The sequence below is a fragment of the Hyperolius riggenbachi genome, chromosome 1 (assembly GCF_040937935.1).
Source record: "Hyperolius riggenbachi isolate aHypRig1 chromosome 1, aHypRig1.pri, whole genome shotgun sequence".
Lineage (NCBI taxonomy): Eukaryota > Metazoa > Chordata > Amphibia > Anura > Hyperoliidae > Hyperolius > Hyperolius riggenbachi.
The window spans coordinates 667281355-667302153 of record NC_090646.1 but is presented as its reverse complement, the minus strand read 5'-3'; the positions used below and the strand labels follow the sequence as shown (position 1 = coordinate 667302153).

The 20799-nt window shown below is 53.6% G+C and overlaps 1 protein-coding gene across 1 annotated transcript in view; it reads right to left on the bottom strand.

Moving 5' to 3' along the window:
* LOC137561082 (C-C motif chemokine 19-like) overlaps nt 1–11800 on the bottom strand; it is a 39837-nt gene extending 28037 nt beyond the window's left edge. The window contains exon 1 of the mRNA XM_068272325.1: nt 11548–11800. Within this exon, the coding sequence (XP_068128426.1) occupies nt 11548–11716 (169 nt within the window). The 5' untranslated portion in view covers nt 11717–11800. The remainder of the gene's footprint in view (nt 1–11547) is intronic.
* Nucleotides 11801–20799: the final 8999 nt, after the last annotated feature.

The window sequence follows — 20799 nt, the reverse complement described above, 5'->3', positions numbered from 1 at the left end:
CCCTGTAGTGCCCCACCAACCTCTACACACACACACACACACACACACACACCCCATGCTGGGCCCTGTAGTGCCCCACCAACCTCTACACACACACACACCATGCTGGGCACTGTAGTGCCCCACCAACCTCTACACACACACACCATGCTGGGCACTGTAGTGCCCCACCAACCTCTACACACACACACACACACACACCATGCTGGGCCCTGTAGTGCCCCACCAACCTCTACACACACACACCATGCTGGGCCCTGTAGTGCCCCACCAACCTGTACACACACACACACACACACACCATGCTGGGCCCTGTAGTGCCCCACTAACCTCTATACACACACACCATGCTGGGCCCTGTAGTGCCCCACCAACCTCTACACACACACACACACCATGCTGGGCCCTGTAGTGCCCCACCAACCTCTACACACACACACACACCATGCTGGGCCCTGTAGTGCCCCACCAACCTCTACACACACACCATGCTGGGCCCTGTAGTGCCCCACCAACCTCTACACACACACCATGCTGGGCCCTGTAGTGCCCCACCAACCTCTACACACACACCATGCTGGGCACTGTAGTGCCCCACCAACCTCTACACACACACCATGCTGGGCACTGTAGTGCCCCACCAACCTCTACACACACACACACACACACACCATGCTGGGCCCTGTAGTGCCCCACCAACCTCTACACACACACACACACACACACCATGCTGGGCCCTGTAGTGCCCCACCAACCTCCACACACACACACACACACACACCATGCTGGACCCTGTAGTGCCCCACCAACCTCTACACACACACACACACACCATGCTGGGCCCTGTAGTGCCCCACCAACCTCTATACACACACACACCATGCTGGGCCCTGTAGTGCCCCACCAACCTCCACACACACACACACACACACACCATGCTGGGCCCTGTAGTGCCCCACCAACCTCTACACACACACACACACACACACACACACACCATGCTGGGCACTGTAGTGCCCCACCAACCTCTACACACACACACACACACACACACACACCATGCTGGGCCCTGTAGTGCCCCACCAACCTCTACACACACACACACACACACACACACCATGCTGGGCCCTGTAGTGCCCCACCAACCTCTACACACACACACACCATGCTGGGCACTGTAGTGCCCCACCAACCTCTACACACACACACCATGCTGGGCACTGTAGTGCCCCACCAACCTCTACACACACACACACACACACCATGCTGGGCCCTGTAGTGCCCCACCAACCTCTACACACACACACCATGCTGGGCACTGTAGTGCCCCACCAACCTCTACACACACACACACACACACACACACACCATGCTGGGCCCTGTAGTGCCCCACCAACCTCTACACACACACACACACACACACACCATGCTGGGCCCTGTAGTGCCCCACCAACCTCTACACACACACACTCCATGCTGGGCACTGTAGTGCCCCACCAACCTCTACACACACACACCATGCTGGGCCCTGTAGTGCCCCACCAACCTCGACACACACACACACACCATGCTGGGCCCTGTAGTGCCCCACCAACCTCTACACACACACACACACACACACACACACACACACACACACACACACACCATGCTGGGCCCTGTAGTGCCCCACCAACCTCTACACACACACGCACACACACACCATGCTGGGCCCTGTAGTGCCCCACCAACCTCTACACACACACACACACACACACACACACACACACACACACACACACCATGCTGGGCCCTGTAGTGCCCCACCAACCTCTACACACACACACACCATGCTGGGCCCTGTAGTGCCCCACCAACCTCGACACACACACACCATGCTGGGCCCTGTAGTGCCGCACCAACCTCTACACACACACACACCATGCTGGGCCCTGTAGTGCCCCACCAACCTCTACACACACACACACCATGCTGGGCCCTGTAGTGCCCCACCAACCTCTACACACACACACACCATGCTGGGCCCTGTAGTGCCCCACCAACCTCTCTACACACACACACACACACACACCATGCTGGGCCCTGTAGTGCCCCACCAACCTCTACACACACACAATGCTGGGCCCTGTAGTGCCCCACCAACCTCTACACACACACACCATGCTGGGCCCTGTAGTGCCCCACCAACCTCTACACACACACACCATGCTGGGCCCTGTAGTGCCCCACCAACCTCTACACACACACACACACACCATGCTGGGCCCTGTAGTGCCCCACCAACCTCTACACACACACACACCATGCTGGGCCCTGTAGTGCCCCACCAACCTCTATACACACACACACTCCATGCTGGGCCCTGTAGAGCCCCACCAACCTCTACACACACACACACACACCATGCTGGGCCCTGTAGTGCCCCACCAACCTCTACACACACACACACACACACACACACCATGCTGGGCACTGTAGTGCCCCACCAACCTCTACACACACACACACACACACCATGCTGGGCCCTGTAGTGCCCAACCAACCTCTACACACACACACACACACACACACACACACACACACACACACACACACACACACCATGCTGGGCCCTGTAGTGCCCCACCAACCTCTACACACACACTCCATGCTGGGCACTGTAGTGCCCCACCAACCTCTACACACACACACACCATGCTGGGCCCTGTAGTGCCCCACCAACCTCGACACACACACACACACACACACACACACACACACACACACCATGCTGGGCCCTGTAGTGCCCCACCAACCTCTACACACACACACACACACCATGCTGGGCACTGTAGTGCACCACCAACCTCTACACACACACACACACACCATGCTGGACCCTGTAGTGCCCCACCAACCTCCACCCACACACACACACACACACACACACACCATGCTGGGCCCTGTAGTGCCCCACCAACATCTACACACACACACACACACACACACACACACACACACACACACACACACACACACACACACACCATGCTGGGCACTGTAGTACACCACCAACCTCTACACACACACACACACACACACACACACACACACACACAATGCTGGGCACTGTAGTGCACCACCAACCTCTACACACACACACCATGCTGGGCCCTGTAGTGCCCCACCAACCTCTATACACACACACACACACCATGCTGGGCCCTCTAGTGCACCACCAACCTCTATACACACACACCATGCTGGGCCCTGTAGTGCCCCACCAACCTCTACACACACACCATGCTGAGCCCTGTAGTGCCCCACCAACCTCTACACACACACACCATGCTGAGCCCTGTAGTGCCCCACCAACCTCTACACACACACCATGCTGAGCCCTGTAGTGCCCCACCAACCTCTACACACACACACACACACACACCATGCTGGGCCCTGTAGTGCCCCACCAACCTCTACACACACACCATGCTGGGCCCTGTAGTGCCCCACCAACCTCTACACACACACACACATCCCATGCTGGGCCCTGTAGTGCCCCACCAACCTCTACACACACACACACACACACACACACACACACCATGCTGGGCCCTGTAGTGCCCCACCAACCTCTACACACACACCATGCTGGGCCCTATAGTGCCCCACCAACCTCTACACACACACACACACACACACACACACACACACACACACACCATGCTGGGCCCTGTAGTGCACCACCAACCTCTATACACACACACACACACACCATGCTGGGCCCTGTAGTGCCCCACCAACCTCTCCCCACACACCATGCTGGGCCCTGTAGTGCCCCACCAACCTCTCCCCACACATAGATGCAGACAGGCCATGCTGGGCCCTGTAGTGCCCCACCACCCTCTCCCTACATCTACACACACGCACACACATATACACACACACACACACACACACACCATGCTGGGCACTGTAGTGCACCACCAACCTCTACACACACACACACACACACACCATGCTGGGCCCTGTAGTGCACCACCAACCTCTACACACACACACACACCATGCTGGGCCCTGTAGTGCACCACCAACCTCTACACACACACACACACACCATGCTGGGCACTGTAGTGCCCCACCAACCTCTATACATACACACCATGCTGGGCCCTGTAGTGCCCCACCAACCTCTACACACACACCATGCTGGGCCCTGTAGTGCCCCACCAACCTCTACACATACACACACACACACCATGCTGGGCCCTGTAGTGCCCCACCAACCTCTACACACACACACACCATGCTGGGCCCTGTAGTGCCCCACCAACCTCTACACACACACACACCATGCTGGGCCCTGTAGTGCCCCACCAACCTCTACACACACACACACCATGCTGGGCCCTGTAGTGCCCCACCAACCTCTACACACACACACACCCCATGCTGGGCCCTGTAGTGCCCCACCAACCTCAACACACACACACACCATGCTGGGCCCTGTAGTGCCCCACCAACCTCTATACACACACACCATGCTGGGCCCTGTAGTGCCCCACCAACCTCTATACACACACACCATGCTGGGCCCTGTAGTGCCCCACCAACCTCTATACACACACACCATGCTGGGCCCTGTAGTGCCCCACCAACCTCTACACACACACACCATGCTGGGCCCTGTAGTGCCCCACCAACCTCTACACACACACACACACCATGCTGGGCCCTGTAGTGCCCCACCAACCTCTACACACACACACACACACACCATGCTGGGCCCTGTAGTGCCCCACCAACCTCTACACACACACACACCATGCTGGGCCCTGTAGTGCCCCACCAACCTCTACACACACACACACCATGCTGGGCCCTATAGTGCCCCACCAACCTCTACACACACACACCATGCTGGGCCCTGTAGTGCCCCACCAACCTGTACACACACACACACACACACACCATGCTGGGCCCTGTAGTGCCCCACTAACCTCTATACACACACACACACACCATGCTGGGCCCTGTAGTGCCCCACCAACCTCTACACACACACACACACCATGCTGGGCCCTGTAGTGCCCCACCAACCTCTACACACACACCATGCTGGGCCCTGTAGTGCCCCACCAACCTCTACACACACACCATGCTGGGCCCTGTAGTGCCCCACCAACCTCTACACACACACCATGCTGGGCACTGTAGTGCCCCACCAACCTCTACACACACACACACACACACACACCATGCTGGGCCCTGTAGTGCCCCACCAACCTCCACACACACACACACACACCATGCTGGACCCTGTAGTGCCCCACCAACCTCTACACACACACACACACACACCATGCTGGGCCCTGTAGTGCCCCACCAACCTCTATACACACACACACCATGCTGGGCCCTGTAGTGCCCCACCAACCTCCACACACACACACCATGCTGGGCCCTGTAGTGCCCCACCAACCTCTACACACACACACACACCATGCTGGGCCCTGTAGTGCCCCACCAACCTCTACACACACACACACACCATGCTGGGCACTGTAGTGCCCCACCAACCTCTACACACACACACCATGCTGGGCACTGTAGTGCCCCACCAACCTCTACACACACACACCATGCTGGGCACTGTAGTGCCCCACCAACCTCTACACACACACACACACACACACACACACACCATGCTGGGCCCTGTAGTGCCCCACCAACCTCTACACACACACACACCATGCTGGGCCCTGTAGTGCCCCACCAACCTCTACACACACACACACACACACACACACACACCATGCTGGGCCCTGTAGTGCCCCACCAACCTCTACACACACACACACACACACACACACACACCATGCTGGGCACTGTAGTGCCCCACCAACCTCTACACACACACACACACACACACACCATGCTGGGCCCTGTAGTGCCCCACCAACCTCTACACACACACACACACACACACACACCATGCTGGGCCCTGTAGTGCCCCACCAACCTCTACACACACACACACACACACACACCATGCTGGGCACTGTAGTGCCCCACCAACCTCTACACACACACACACCATGCTGGGCCCTGTAGTGCCCCACCAACCTCTACACACACACACACACACACACACACACACACACACACACACACACACACCATGCTGGGCCCTGTAGTGCCCCACCAACCTCTACACACACACACACACACACACTCCATGCTGGGCACTGTAGTGCCCCACCAACCTCTACACACACACACCATGCTGGGCCCTGTAGTGCCCCACCAACCTCGACACACACACACACACCATGCTGGGCCCTGTAGTGCCCCACCAACCTCTACACACACACACACCATGCTGGGCCCTGTAGTGCCCCACCAACCTCTACACACACACGCACACACACACACACCATGCTGGGCCCTGTAGTGCCCCACCAACCTCTACACACACACACACACACACACACACACCATGCTGGGCCCTGTAGTGCCCCACCAACCTCTACACACACACACACACACACACACACCATGCTGGGCCCTGTAGTGCCCCACCAACCTCTACACACACACACACCATGCTGGGCCCTGTAGTGCCCCACCAACCTCGACACACACACACCATGCTGGGCCCTGTAGTGCCCCACCAACCTCTACACACACACACACACCATGCTGGGCCCTGTAGTGCCCCACCAACCTCTACACACACACACACACCATGCTGGGCCCTGTAGTGCCCCACCAACCTCTCTACACACACACACACACCATGCTGGGCCCTGTAGTGCCCCACCAACCTCTACACACACACACCATGCTGGGCCCTGTAGTGCCCCACCAACCTCTACACACACACACCATGCTGGGCCCTGTAGTGCCCCACCAACCTCGACACACACACACCATGCTGGGCCCTGTAGTGCCCCACCAACCTCTACACACACACACACACCATGCTGGGCCCTGTAGTGCCCCACCAACCTCTACACACACACACACACCATGCTGGGCCCTGTAGTGCCCCACCAACCTCTCTACACACACACACACACACACACACACACAATGCTGGGCCCTGTAGTGCCCCACCAACCTCTACACACACACACCATGCTGGGCCCTGTAGTGCCCCACCAACCTCTACACACACACACCATGCTGGGCCCTGTAGTGCCCCACCAACCTCTACACACACACACCATGCTGGGCCCTGTAGTGCCCCACCAACCTCTACACACACACACACACACACACACCATGCTGGGCCCTGTAGTGCCCCACCAACCTCTACACACACACACACCATGCTGGGCCCTGTAGTGCCCCACCAACCTCTACACACACACACACTCCATGCTGGGCCCTGTAGTGCCCCACCAACCTCTACACACACACACACCATGCTGGGCCCTGTAGTGCCCCACCAACCTCTACACACACACACACACACCATGCTGGGCACTGTAGTGCCCCACCAACCTCTACACACACACACACACACACACCATGCTGGGCCCTGTAGTGCCCAACCAACCTCTACACACACACACACCATGCTGGGCCCTGTAGTGCCCCACCAACCTCTCTACACACACACACACACCATGCTGGGCCCTGTAGTGCCCCACCAACCTCTACACACACACAATGCTGGGCCCTGTAGTGCCCCACCAACCTCTCTACACACACACACACACACACACACCATGCTGGGCCCTGTAGTGCCCCACCAACCTCTACACACACACAATGCTGGGCCCTGTAGTGCCCCACCAACCTCTACACACACACACCATGCTGGGCCCTGTAGTGCCCCACCAACCTCTACACACACACACCATGCTGGGCCCTGTAGTGCCCCACCAACCTCTACACACACACACACCATGCTGGGCCCTGTAGTGCCCCACCAACCTCTACACACACACACACCATGCTGGGCCCTGTAGTGCCCCACCAACCTCTATACACACACACACTCCATGCTGGGCCCTGTAGTGCCCCACCAACCTCTACACACACACACACACACACACACCATGCTGGGCCCTGTAGTGCCCCACCAACCTCTACACACACACACACACCATGCTGGGCCCTGTAGTGCCCCACCAACCTCTACACACACACACACACCATGCTGGGCCCTGTAGTGCCCAACCAACCTCTACACACACACACACACACACACACACACACCATGCTGGGCCCTGTAGTGCCCCACCAACCTCTACACACACACTCCATGCTGGGCACTGTAGTGCCCCACCAACCTCTACACACACACACACCATGCTGGGCCCTGTAGTGCCCCACCAACCTCGACACACACACACACACACACACACACACACACACACACACACACACACACACACACCATGCTGGGCCCTGTAGTGCCCCACCAACCTCTACACACACACACACACACACACACACACCATGCTGGGCACTGTAGTGCACCACCAACCTCTATACACACACACACTCCATGCTGGGCCCTGTAGTGCCCCACCAACCTCTACACACACACACACACACACACACACACACACCATGCTGGGCCCTGTAGTGCCCCACCAACCTCTACACACACACAATGCTGGGCCCTGTAGTGCCCCACCAACCTCTACACACACACACCATGCTGGGCCCTGTAGTGCCCCACCAACCTCTACACACACACACACACACACACCATGCTGGGCCCTGTAGTGCCCCACCAACCTCTACACACACACACAATGCTGGGCCCTGTAGTGCCCCACCAACCTCTACACACACACACCATGCTGGGCCCTGTAGTGCCCCACCAACCTCTACACACACACACCATGCTGGGCCCTGTAGTGCCCCACCAACCTCTACACACACACACACACACACACACACCATGCTGGGCCCTGTAGTGCCCCACCAACCTCTACACACACACACACCATGCTGGGCCCTGTAGTGCCCCACCAACCTCTATACACACACACACTCCATGCTGGGCCCTGTAGTGCCCCACCAACCTCTACACACACACACACACACACACCATGCTGGGCCCTGTAGTGCCCCACCAACCTCTACACACACACACACACACACACCATGCTGGGCACTGTAGTGCCCCACCAACCTCTACACACACACACACACCATGCTGGGCCCTGTAGTGCCCAACCAACCTCTACACACACACACACACACACACACACACACACACCATGCTGGGCCCTGTAGTGCCCCACCAACCTCTACACATACACTCCATGCTGGGCACTGTAGTGCCCCACCAACCTCTACACACACACACACCATGCTGGGCCCTGTAGTGCCCCACCAACCTCGACACACACACACCATGCTGGGCCCTGTAGTGCCCCACCAACCTCTACACACACACACACACACACCATGCTGGGCACTGTAGTGCACCACCAACCTCTACACACACACACACACCATGCTGGGCCCTGTAGTGCCCCACCAACCTCCACCCACCCACACACACACACACACACACACACCATGCTGGGCCCTGTAGTGCCCCACCAACATCTACACACACACACACACACACACCATGCTGGGCACTGTAGTGCACCACCAACCTCTACACACACACACACACACACACACACACACACACACACACACACACACACACACACACACACACACACACAATGCTGGGCACTGTAGTGCACCACCAACCTCTACACACACACACCATGCTGGGCCCTGTAGTGCCCCACCAACCTCTATACACACACACACACACACACACCATGCTGGGCCCTGTAGTGCACCACCAACCTCTATACACACACACCATGCTGGGCCCTGTAGTGCCCCACCAACCTCTACACACACACCATGCTGAGCCCTGTAGTGCCCCACCAACCTCTACACACACACCATGCTGAGCCCTGTAGTGCCCCACCAACCTCTACACACACACACACACCATGCTGGGCCCTGTAGTGCACCACCAACCTCTATACACACACACACACACCATGCTGGGCCCTGTAGTGCCCCACCAACCTCTCCCCACACACCATGCTGGGCCCTGTAGTGCCCCACCAACCTCTCCCCACACATAGATGCAGACAGGCCATGCTGGGCCCTGTAGTGCCCCACCACCCTCTCCCTACATCTACACACACGCACACACACACACACACACACACACACACAGACACACACACACACACACACACACACACACACACACACACACACACACACACACACACCATGCTGGGCACTGTAGTGCACCACCAACCTCTACACACACACACACACACCATGCTGGGCCCTGTAGTGCACCACCAACCTCTACACACACACACACACACACACCATGCTGGGCCCTGTAGTGCACCACCAACCTCTACACACACACACACACCATGCTGGGCACTGTAGTGCCCCACCAACCTCTATACACACACACCATGCTGGGCCCTGTAGTGCCCCACCAACCTCTACACACACACCATGCTGGGCCCTGTAGTGCCCCACCAACCTCTACACACACACACACCATGCTGGGCCCTGTAGTGCCCCACCAACCTCTACACACACACACACCATGCTGGGCCCTGTAGTGCCCCACCAACCTCTACACACACACACACCATGCTGGGCCCTGTAGTGCCCCACCAACCTCTACACACACACACACCCCATGCTGGGCCCTGTAGTGCCCCACCAACCTCTACACACACACACACCATGCTGGGCCCTGTAGTGCCCCACCAACCTCTACACACACACACACCATGCTGGGCCCTGTAGTGCCCCACCAACCTCTACACACACACACACACACACACACACACACCATGCTGGGCCCTGTAGTGCCCCACCAACCTCTACACACACACACACACACACACACACACCATGCTGGGCCCTGTAGTGCCCCACCAACCTCTACACACACGCACACACACACACACACACACACACACACACACACACCATGCTGGGCCCTGTAGTGCCCCACCAACCTCTACACACACACACACACACACACACACACACCATGCTGGGCCCTGTAGTGCCCCACCAACCTCTACACACACACACACACCATGCTGGGCCCTGTAGTGCCCCACCAACCTCTACACACACACACACACACCATGCTGGGCCCTGTAGTGCCCCACCAACCTCGACACACACACACACACACACACACACACACACACACACACACACACACACACACACTCCATGCTGGGCCCTGTAGTGCCCCACCAACCTCTCCCCACACACCATGCTGGGCCCTGTAGTGCCCCACCAACCTCTCCCCACACATAGATGCAGACAGGCCATGCTGGGCCCTGTAGTGCCCCACCACCCTCTCCCTACACAGGCAGGCATGGGGACAATGTTAATACATGTACCTGTTCAGTGTAACAGGCCCAACTGGCCATATAGACATGAAACCCACATTGCTGGATCATGTTTACCTTCACAGTGAGTGTGCTCAAATGGCACCAGATGACAGAAGCTCCCATCCCCAAAGACACTCACCAGGGTGGTCTCTCTCCTGGGCAGCAGCATGGGACATCATCTGGACAGTGTTATTCGGGAGCTCCTGGGCTCTGGCTGGCAGTCTGCTATAGTCCATGGGTATCAGCAGCCAGCACATGGTCAGCAGTAAACACAGGGGAGACAGATAGCATGTGGCTGCTCCGCACATCTCTCCACTGCAGAGTTCAGTGCACTTCTTTGAAATGATTCCTTCCTGATGTCTGGGCCAAATTCCAATTAGCAGGGGAGTGGTGTGACTAGCAACTACAGTAGCTGCTGCTAGCCACACTCTCCCCAATGACATGACTCAAATGATTCCTTCATGATCCGGTTCTTTTCAATGGATTGAATGAAATGAATCGATTCATTGAAAAGAATCACTAGAAGCTCACTGACTCCTAGCTGGAAGGGCTGTGTATTAGTGTTGTCCGGATCATGAACGAATCGGATCTTTGATCCGAATCTATTTTGTGAGTCGAATCATCCGAATCATCAAAATGAGTGATGCGGATCGCAAAAGGGGCGGGGCCAGGAGCGACACGCCCCCTCTCAGCGGGCAGCGGGGTCCTGGAAGCAGAGCTGAGATGGATCGCTCTGTTGTATGGGAGGCAGCCTTGCAGGGAGACAGGTAGATGAGAGAGAGGGGACATGGGTGCCACTGCCAGATATGTGTAGAGCACACATACTGGCTGCAATGTGCTGCCCATTATAGGCTGTCTGTTCCGTAGTTGTGCACAGTGATCACATGGGAAGCTTTTGGCTCCGCTCAGCTCAGTAACTTTGCAGGCACTGTGATTGCAGAGTAATATGATCCTCCTGCACTCGGCACTAAACAGCTGCACTTATCTTTGGGGAATGCTTCCTTTCACTGTGCGACATTTCCATTCAAGTATACAGATGAACATGTAGGTAAAATATATGTAAAGCATATGATTGCAGCATGTGGGTATTGTGTGCAAACATTTCTGCTCTCTGCTCGTCCCTCCTCCCTTCTCTGTCCACTCCCTGCCCTCTGTTCATTCTTCTCCCCTTCTCTGTGTGTCAGTCCACCCCCCTCTCCTTCTCCTGTCCTGCTAGTCATTTCACCCCCGAATGCTTCGGTAGTAAAATGATCCGAGATTCGGATCAAAGATCCGGATCTTTTCAATGATCCGATTCGAATCATCCGGATCATTGAAAAGATCCGAACTTCCCATCTCTACTGTGTATCAGGCAAGTAATATGGTAAATTGCCCTGCCAGCCACTTCCACTCTGCATAATTCTGGAGGGGGGAGCGAGTTACTCTGATTGTGTGTGTGCATGCTCTCTGCCGCTCCCCCCCTCCCCCCAAAGCTGCACATATTGAAAACATAAAAATAAAAGATGTAAAAAAAATAATAATAAAATAAAAAAATTATAATAAAATAACAGCCAATAGGTGGCCGCCCCCACCCCAGAGGGCCCGACCATGGCACAGGCCCACGGGTGCCTCTTAAGAGATATGGCCCTGCCCTCGCCTGGGTCCCCGTCCTCCGCTCCCCTCCAGCTTTAAACAGCTGGCTGCAGCTATAAGAGGCAACGGGCGGGGATCACTCACCTCTTCCTCGTTCCAGCGTGCGCTCCACTGACGTCACTTCCTGCTACGCCGCAGGAAGTGACGTCAGTGGAGCGCGCGCTCGAACGAGGAAGAGGTGAGTGATCCCCGCCCGTTGCCTCTTATAGCTGCAGCCAGCGACGTAACTGTTTAAAGCTGGAGGGGAGCGGAGGACGGGGGACCCAGGCGAGGGAGCCCCCCCCCCCTGAGTCCGACCCCCCTCCCCGCCGCTAGGCCCAATACCCCCTTCCTGCCCGCCATCCCCTCCAGCTCGGGCGGCCCCCCACACCCACGGACGGGTGGGTGCCACCCCCCCAGAAGTGCCGCCTGAGGCAAAGGTTTCACCCCGCCTCATGGGCGGGCCGGCCCTGGGCAGGGTTCTTAAACTTTGCACAGTTGGTCACTGGGTGACTGGGATTAATATTCAGGAAAGTGGGTGGAGCCTACAACAGCCAATCAAAATTCACCTGTTTCTGCCATTCTTACACTGTTAATTACGGTGACCTTACGTCCCGCTTTACCCGGGACGCGTCCCGCCTTCGGGGGGCGCTGTCCCAGGCTGCATGAGGTCCCGGGAAACGTCCCACTTTCAGCAGCGGGACGTCCCGGCCTCGGGACTCTGGTCACCATACATGAACTAGCCGCAGCGTCACCTGTTTCTGCCATTCTTACACTGTTAATTACGGTGACCATACGTCCCGCTTTACCCGGGACGCGTCCCGCCCTCGGGGGGCGCTGTCCCAGGCTGCATGAGGTCCCGGGAAACGTCCCGCTTTCAGCAGCGGGACGTCCCGGCCTCGGGACTCTGGTCACCGTACATGAACTAGCCGCAGCGTCTCATAGACGCTGTGCTAGTTCATTCCCCGACTGTGTCTCCAGTACAGGGCTCCGCCTCCGGACGCCATCTTGCCGTAGCCCCGCACTGCCTGTGAGAGGAGAGCGGGAGATTGAAGGAGGATCGTCCGGAGGAGCTGCACACACCAGAGGCTGGCTGCGTGAGGGGACCTGTCTTATGTCAGGTGAGTACATGCTTTTTTTTTCCAGGTGAAATGTGCCCCCATTGCGTATTTGTGCTGACATGTTTGCCCCCATTGTGTATTTGTGCTGACATGTTTGCCCCCATTGCGTATATTTGTGGTGACATGTTTGCCCCCATTGCGTATTTGTGCTGACATGTTTGCCCCCATTGCGTATTTGTGCTGACATGTTTGCCCCCATTGCGTTTTTGTGCTGACATGTTTGCCCCAAATGCGTATTTGTGCTGAAATGTTTGCCCCCATTGCGTATTTGTGCTGACATGTTTGCCCCCATTGCGTATTTGTGCTGACATGTTTGCCCCCATTGCGTTTAATTTGTGCTGACATGTTTGCCCCCATTGCATTTAATTTGTGCTGGCACGTTTGCCCCCATTGCGTTTTTGTACTGACATGTTTGCCCCCATTGCGTTTTTGTACTGATATGTTTGCCCCCATTGCGTTTTTCCATATGTTTCCATGGCAGCACAGTCGGGTTAAGTCCCCCCCACTTGACCCCACAGGACCCTACCTATAAATTTCTCCCAAGACTCCCCCCCCTTAGTCTTTTTTTCGTCCTCTGCATCACCGATCCTACAGGACCTTGCTATGCTGAACTACAAACAAGTAGGAGAAATAACTGCTTCTTACCTTCCCATACAGGTTCAGCCTCTCCTGTATGATGGCCCCAATGTAAGGTCTAAATGGCTATTGAGCGGGCACTCCATTGCTGATCTGGAGGTAGAGGCCAGGTGAGGTAAATCCTCCGTATGGCCGCTTCTGTGGCTAAATGTCGCCTTTGCAGCCTGTTCCTGTGCGCGGAGAGCGGGCGGGCGCCTTAGCGTGCGCTCCAGCATTAAGTAGATGCTACATGCCTCTCTTCCGTGTTGGGTGTGCGGAAACATCATTTCCGGTTTTCCGTTCCGCCCCTTCCTGCTATTCTAGGCAGCTCATTGGTCGCTGCAGCCTCTCTGGCCCTCGCTCCTGATTGGTTAGAGGGCGGAGGAGGGCTATTTGAGCAGAGCAAAGCGTAGCTCTGTTGCCAGTCTGTCTCTGCTTTACAGAAGAGGCAGGTCGTGCTGCAGCATAACGGAGGCAATTCCATTTACCTTCTAGCATTGGTAGGTAGGCTCTTTTGGAGGCAAAGAATCGTTTTATTTATTATATTAGACTTATATTATTTCTTTCTTCTTCTATTACAGCAGGTGCTGTAATTATGGAACAGGATCTGCAGGATCATATCGATCAGTTACAGGTTATTAGGTAAGAAGCTAGAATCATTTATCAGGTAAGTTTTTATGCCCTACAGGAAAAGAGTGCTAGACTGACTGTCTACTATTACATCGTTGCAGCCTGCCGGAGGAACTGCTGGTGCAGCAACCTGGTCCGTCCTGGGCAGTATCCGTGGGGAAGACGGTTGCCCCAAGAGAGAGATCTAAGTCAAGATCCCGATCCAGACGAAGATCAAGCAGAGATCGATCTCGTAGCAGATCACGATCTCGCAGACGATCATCTCATAGAAGGAGACGCCACAGCAGATCTTCAAGTCGAGACCGATATTATCACAGGCCATCAGGATGAGGATGCTGGGCTTGTGGTGATATGGTTATATCTGGCAAGAAAGTCTGCCATTCCTGCTTCAGCTCAATGTCAAGAGACAGAGAAGAGCCTAAGGACGTGGCTCTATTGATCAAAGAAGCTGTACAGGAGTCAATGGCTCAATATATTGCTTCTCTACCTCATTCACAAGCTCCACCTGCTGAAAGTACAGTACCGGAGAACGATCAGCCTCAATCACAGGAAGGGGAAACAGACCAACCAGAAGTTGAAATCAACTTTAGCCTAGTACAACCCTTTATTGCATCAGTAAGAGAAGCCTTACAGTGGCAGGAGGAAGAGCCGCAGCCATCTACTTCAGCAAATCAAAAAGAATACTACACACATTTAAAGAAAACGTCTAAACCGTTTCCTCTCATTGAGGCAATCCATCAGGTCAGGTGGACGAGTGGAAAAAAACGGAAAAGAAGACCGTCTTGTCGAATAAATTAGGTAAACTTTACCCAATGGAGGAAAATAAGCTCACCTCGTTGGACGAACCCCCTAAGGTGGATGCCTCGGTGGTAGGTCTGGCGAAGCACATAACTCTGCCAAGAGATGACGCGGTATCATTCAAGGATCCACTAGATCGTAGAATGGACGCAGAGTTCAAAAAGTCATACACATCGTCAGGAGGAGCATGCAAACCAGCAATCGCTCTAACATCGATTTCTGAAGCCCTAAAAGTATGGATAGACAATATAGAAGAAGCCTTACGATCTGACGCAGACAGAGAAACCATAATCGCTGCTCTGGATGATATAAAACTCATGGCAGACTTCATGGGGGAAGCCGCAGTAGACATATTAAGGTGTTCAGCCAGGGCGATGCTACATTCAGTAATAGCAAAAAGAGCACTATGGCTAAAGAACTGGTCGGCAGACGCCAATTCCAAAAAAGATTGGTGCAGAATACCTTACGACGGCAAGAATCTCTTTGGCGATGAGATGGACACAGCAATACGCCGTGTCACCGGAGGAAAATCCGGAATGATTCCACAAGATCGCATTCCGCGAAGGTCAAATTACCAAAGAAGCACTTTCCAGAATAGATACAAGAACAAAGTGAACACACGTCCGTTCAGAAATTACAGACAAAACTGGCAGAGCTCTCAGTCTTCGTTACTGCGGTTGAACAAACAGAAGAAAACCTCTCAGCCAGCTACGCAAACAAAGCCTTTTTGATGGGCAGTCCGTCCAGATGAGCCCAGTAGGTGGAAGGCTACAGGAGTTTGGAAACATCTGGACAGGTTACATACAGAATCACTGGGTAATAGACACAATTACTCAGGGCCATCGATGGAAGTTTACGAAACATCCACCAGACATCTACAAACCAACCAACATTCCAAGGAATGCGGAGAAAAGAGCTATACTACTACAGTATGTTCAGGAATTGATTATGAAAAAAGCTGTGTGTGCAGTCCCACCTGGGCAGATGGGCCAGGGCGTTTATTCACCTCTTTTCCTAGTGAAGAAGAAAACAGGCAAGCTAAGACCAGTCATGGATCTGAGAAAACTAAATTCATTCATTCAAGTTCACCATTTCAAAATGGAGACGTTACGCACAATTCTACAAGTGATAAGACCAGGAGATTGGGCAGTGTCGATAGATCTAGAAGACGCATATCTTCATATACCTATACACCCAGACTACCAGAAGTACCTAAGGTTCTCGATAGGAGACTTACAGTTGCAGTTCCGGTCCCTACCATTTGGAATCTGCACAGCACCGAGGACATTTACAAAGGTGGTATTATCATTAGTGGAGTTCCTGAGACTCAAGGGCCTTCGACTGTACCACTACCTGGACGACTTATTGTTATTACACCAGGACAGAAACCTGATTCTGGAACACAGAGATCTTCTGATTCATCAGTTACAGACATTCGGATGGAAATTAAACCTCAACAAGAGCCAGCTAGAACCGCTACAGGACATAGTTTATCTAGGGGCACGTATACAGACGAACATCAATACTGTAAGGTTGCCACAAGAAAAGCAACAAAGGATAGTTCAACTATCACTGAATATGATATGTTCTCCGACTGTCACAGTCAAACAATGCCTAGGCCTACTGGGTACAATGACCTCAACCATCCCCATGGTCAAGTGGGCACAGTGGCATTTCAGGCCATGGCAAATTGGGTTCCTAACCCAGTGGAGCGGCAGGTACACAGGACAATCGATTGTGGTAACTCAGTCCATGAGAGACAGTCTAATGTGGTGGACAAAGATAGAGAACTTATCCATGCCTCTAGACATCCAACAGCCCTTAGGGATCATAGTTACAACAGATGCCAGCCAGAAAGGCTGGGGAGCATGCCTTCACCAACAGCATGTACAAGGTCTGTGGAAGAGACAAGGAAGTACACTTCCGGCCAACAGACTGGAGATAAGAGCAGCTTATCAAGCATTATCTGTCTTCCACAACCTACTGATAGGCGAACATGTCATACTGCAGATGGACAATCGAACGGCAGTGGCTTACGTAAAGAAGCAAGGAGGGACTCGATCAAGGACACTATTAGAGGAGGTGGCTCCGATCTTCAAGTTAGCGGAGAACAGCTTCAGGAGCCTATCAGCAATTTATATACCAGGCAAGGAGAACACAACAGCGGATTTCCTGAGCCGGTCATCAGTCGACAACAACGAGTGGTCTTTGAACGAGGAAGTATTTCAGGCGATATGCAAACGGCTAGGAACTCCCCAAGTAGACTTGATGGCGACAGGGAAGAACAGCAAATGTCGCAGATTCATATCCCGATATCAATCAACAATGGCGATTGCAACAGATGCCTTGTTAGCACCATGGGAGTTCCAGATAGCGTACGTCTTCCCTCCAATACCGATAATTCACAAACTTTTACTGAGACTTTGTCGAGAGAAAGTAATACTCTTAGCTGTCATACCATTCTGGCCCAAGAGGCCCTGGTTTCCCCTGCTGTGGGACCTCAAGATAGAAGAGCCTTTACGTCTCCCTCTAGTTCCAAATCTTCTGATGCAGGGGCCAATCTGCCACCCCAACCCAGACAAATTAAACCTAGCGGTATGGAAATTGAGAGGGGGAGGCTGGAGAAACTAGGGTGCTCATCAGGAGTAATAGATACAATATTGACAGCAAGGAAACCTTCAACTAAAGCCGCATATCAAAGAGTGTGGTCAAAGTTTCAGGACTTTGCAGAAAACTCGATCTTTGATCCAACTACACCGACGGTAGTTCATATACTTGCATTCTTACAATCTGGTTTAGACAAAGATCTAAGTTACCATACCCTGAAGTCTCAAATCTCGGCCCTGTCAGCTCTTTCAGATCAGAGGTGGGCCCTTCACCCTCTTATAATACAGTTTCTAAAAGGTGTGATAAAGAAGAAGCCCCCAATCAAAGCCGTATTCCCACAGTGGGACCTGCCGCTAGTGCTAAATATGTTGTCTGAGAAACCGTATTTTCCAGTGGATGAATGTACTCTACTTCAACTTACGTACAAAACAGTGTTCCTCGTAGCTATGTCATCGGCTAGAAGAATTTCGGAGCTCCAGGCTCTGGGCTGTGAAGAACCGTTTCTGAACTTTTACCCGGATAGGGTAGTCATCCGTCCAATACAACACTTTATTCCAAAAGTCTCGTCCTCTTTTCATTTCAATCAGCACTGGACTTTACCCACATTCTGGGAAGAAAACAGTTCAAGCCCACATCCCTTGGATGTAGGACTAGCGCTTAGAACTTACCTTTTCAAGACGAAAGACATTCGTAGGACGAACAGACTGTTTGTTATACCCGCAGGGTATAGAATTGGCCAACCGGCTACAACAAGGACAATTGCCCAGTGGCTAGTAAAGACCATTCAGTGGGCATATAAAGCAAAGGGTCTTGCCATCCCTGAGCAAATTACAGCACACTCAACAAGGGGACTAGCTGCTTCTTGGGCAGCCTTTAATAAAGTACCAATAGACAAAATTTGTCAGGCGGCCAATTGGTCATCCACTCATACTTTCATGAGACATTATAAAGTTGATCCAACAGCAAATTCCTCATTGAGTTTTGGCATATCTGTATTAAATGTGAAGTAACATTAAAATTATGTTCAGCATTGCACCTCATCCCTCCCTGTTTTCTGTTACTAGTTATCTCCCGACTGTGCTGCCATGGAAACATATGGAAAGCGGAAAATTGTATACTTACCTGCCGGTAATTTTCCTTTCCAGATGTGTCCATGGCAGCACAGGGCTCCCTCCCTGAGATTCGGTGATTCCGAGTCCGAGTTTCAAGACTATGGGGGGGGAGTCTTGGGAGAAATTTATAGGTAGGGTCCTGTGGGGTCAAGTGGGCGGGGACTTAACCCGACTGTGCTGCCATGGACACATCTGGAAAGGAAAATTACCGGCAGGTAAGTATACAATTTTCTGCTATTTTGTGCTGACATGTTGCCCTTCAATGCGTTTATTTTGTACTGACATGTTTGCCCGCAGTGCGTTTATTTTGTACTGACATGTTTGCCCGCAATGCGTTTATTTTGTACTGACATGTTTGCCCGCAATGCGTTTATTTTGTACTGACATGTTTGCCTGCAATGCGTTTATTTTGTACTGACATGTTTGCCCGCAATGCGTTTATTTTGTACTGAAATGTTTGCCCGCAATGCGTTTATTTTGTACTGACATGTTTGCCCGCAATGCGTTTATTTTGTGCTGACATGTTTGCCCGCAATGCGTATATTTTGTGCTGACATGTTGCCCGCAATGCGTTTATTTTGTGCTGACATGTTTGCCCGCAATGCGTATATTTTGTGCTGACATGTTTGCCCCCATTGCGTTCATTTTGTGCTGAAATGTTGCCCGCAATGCGTTTATTTTGTGCTGACTTGTTTGCCCCCATTGCGTTCATTTTGTGCTGATATATTGCCCGCAATGCGTTTATTTTGTGCTGAATTAAATGTTGCCCGCAATGAGTTTATTTTGTGCTGACATGTTGCCTGCAATACGTTTATTTTGTGCTGACATGTTGCCCATTGCGTTTATTTTGTGGTGTCCGGGGTAACTGTTACTGCATTTACTATTTAATGGTCATAG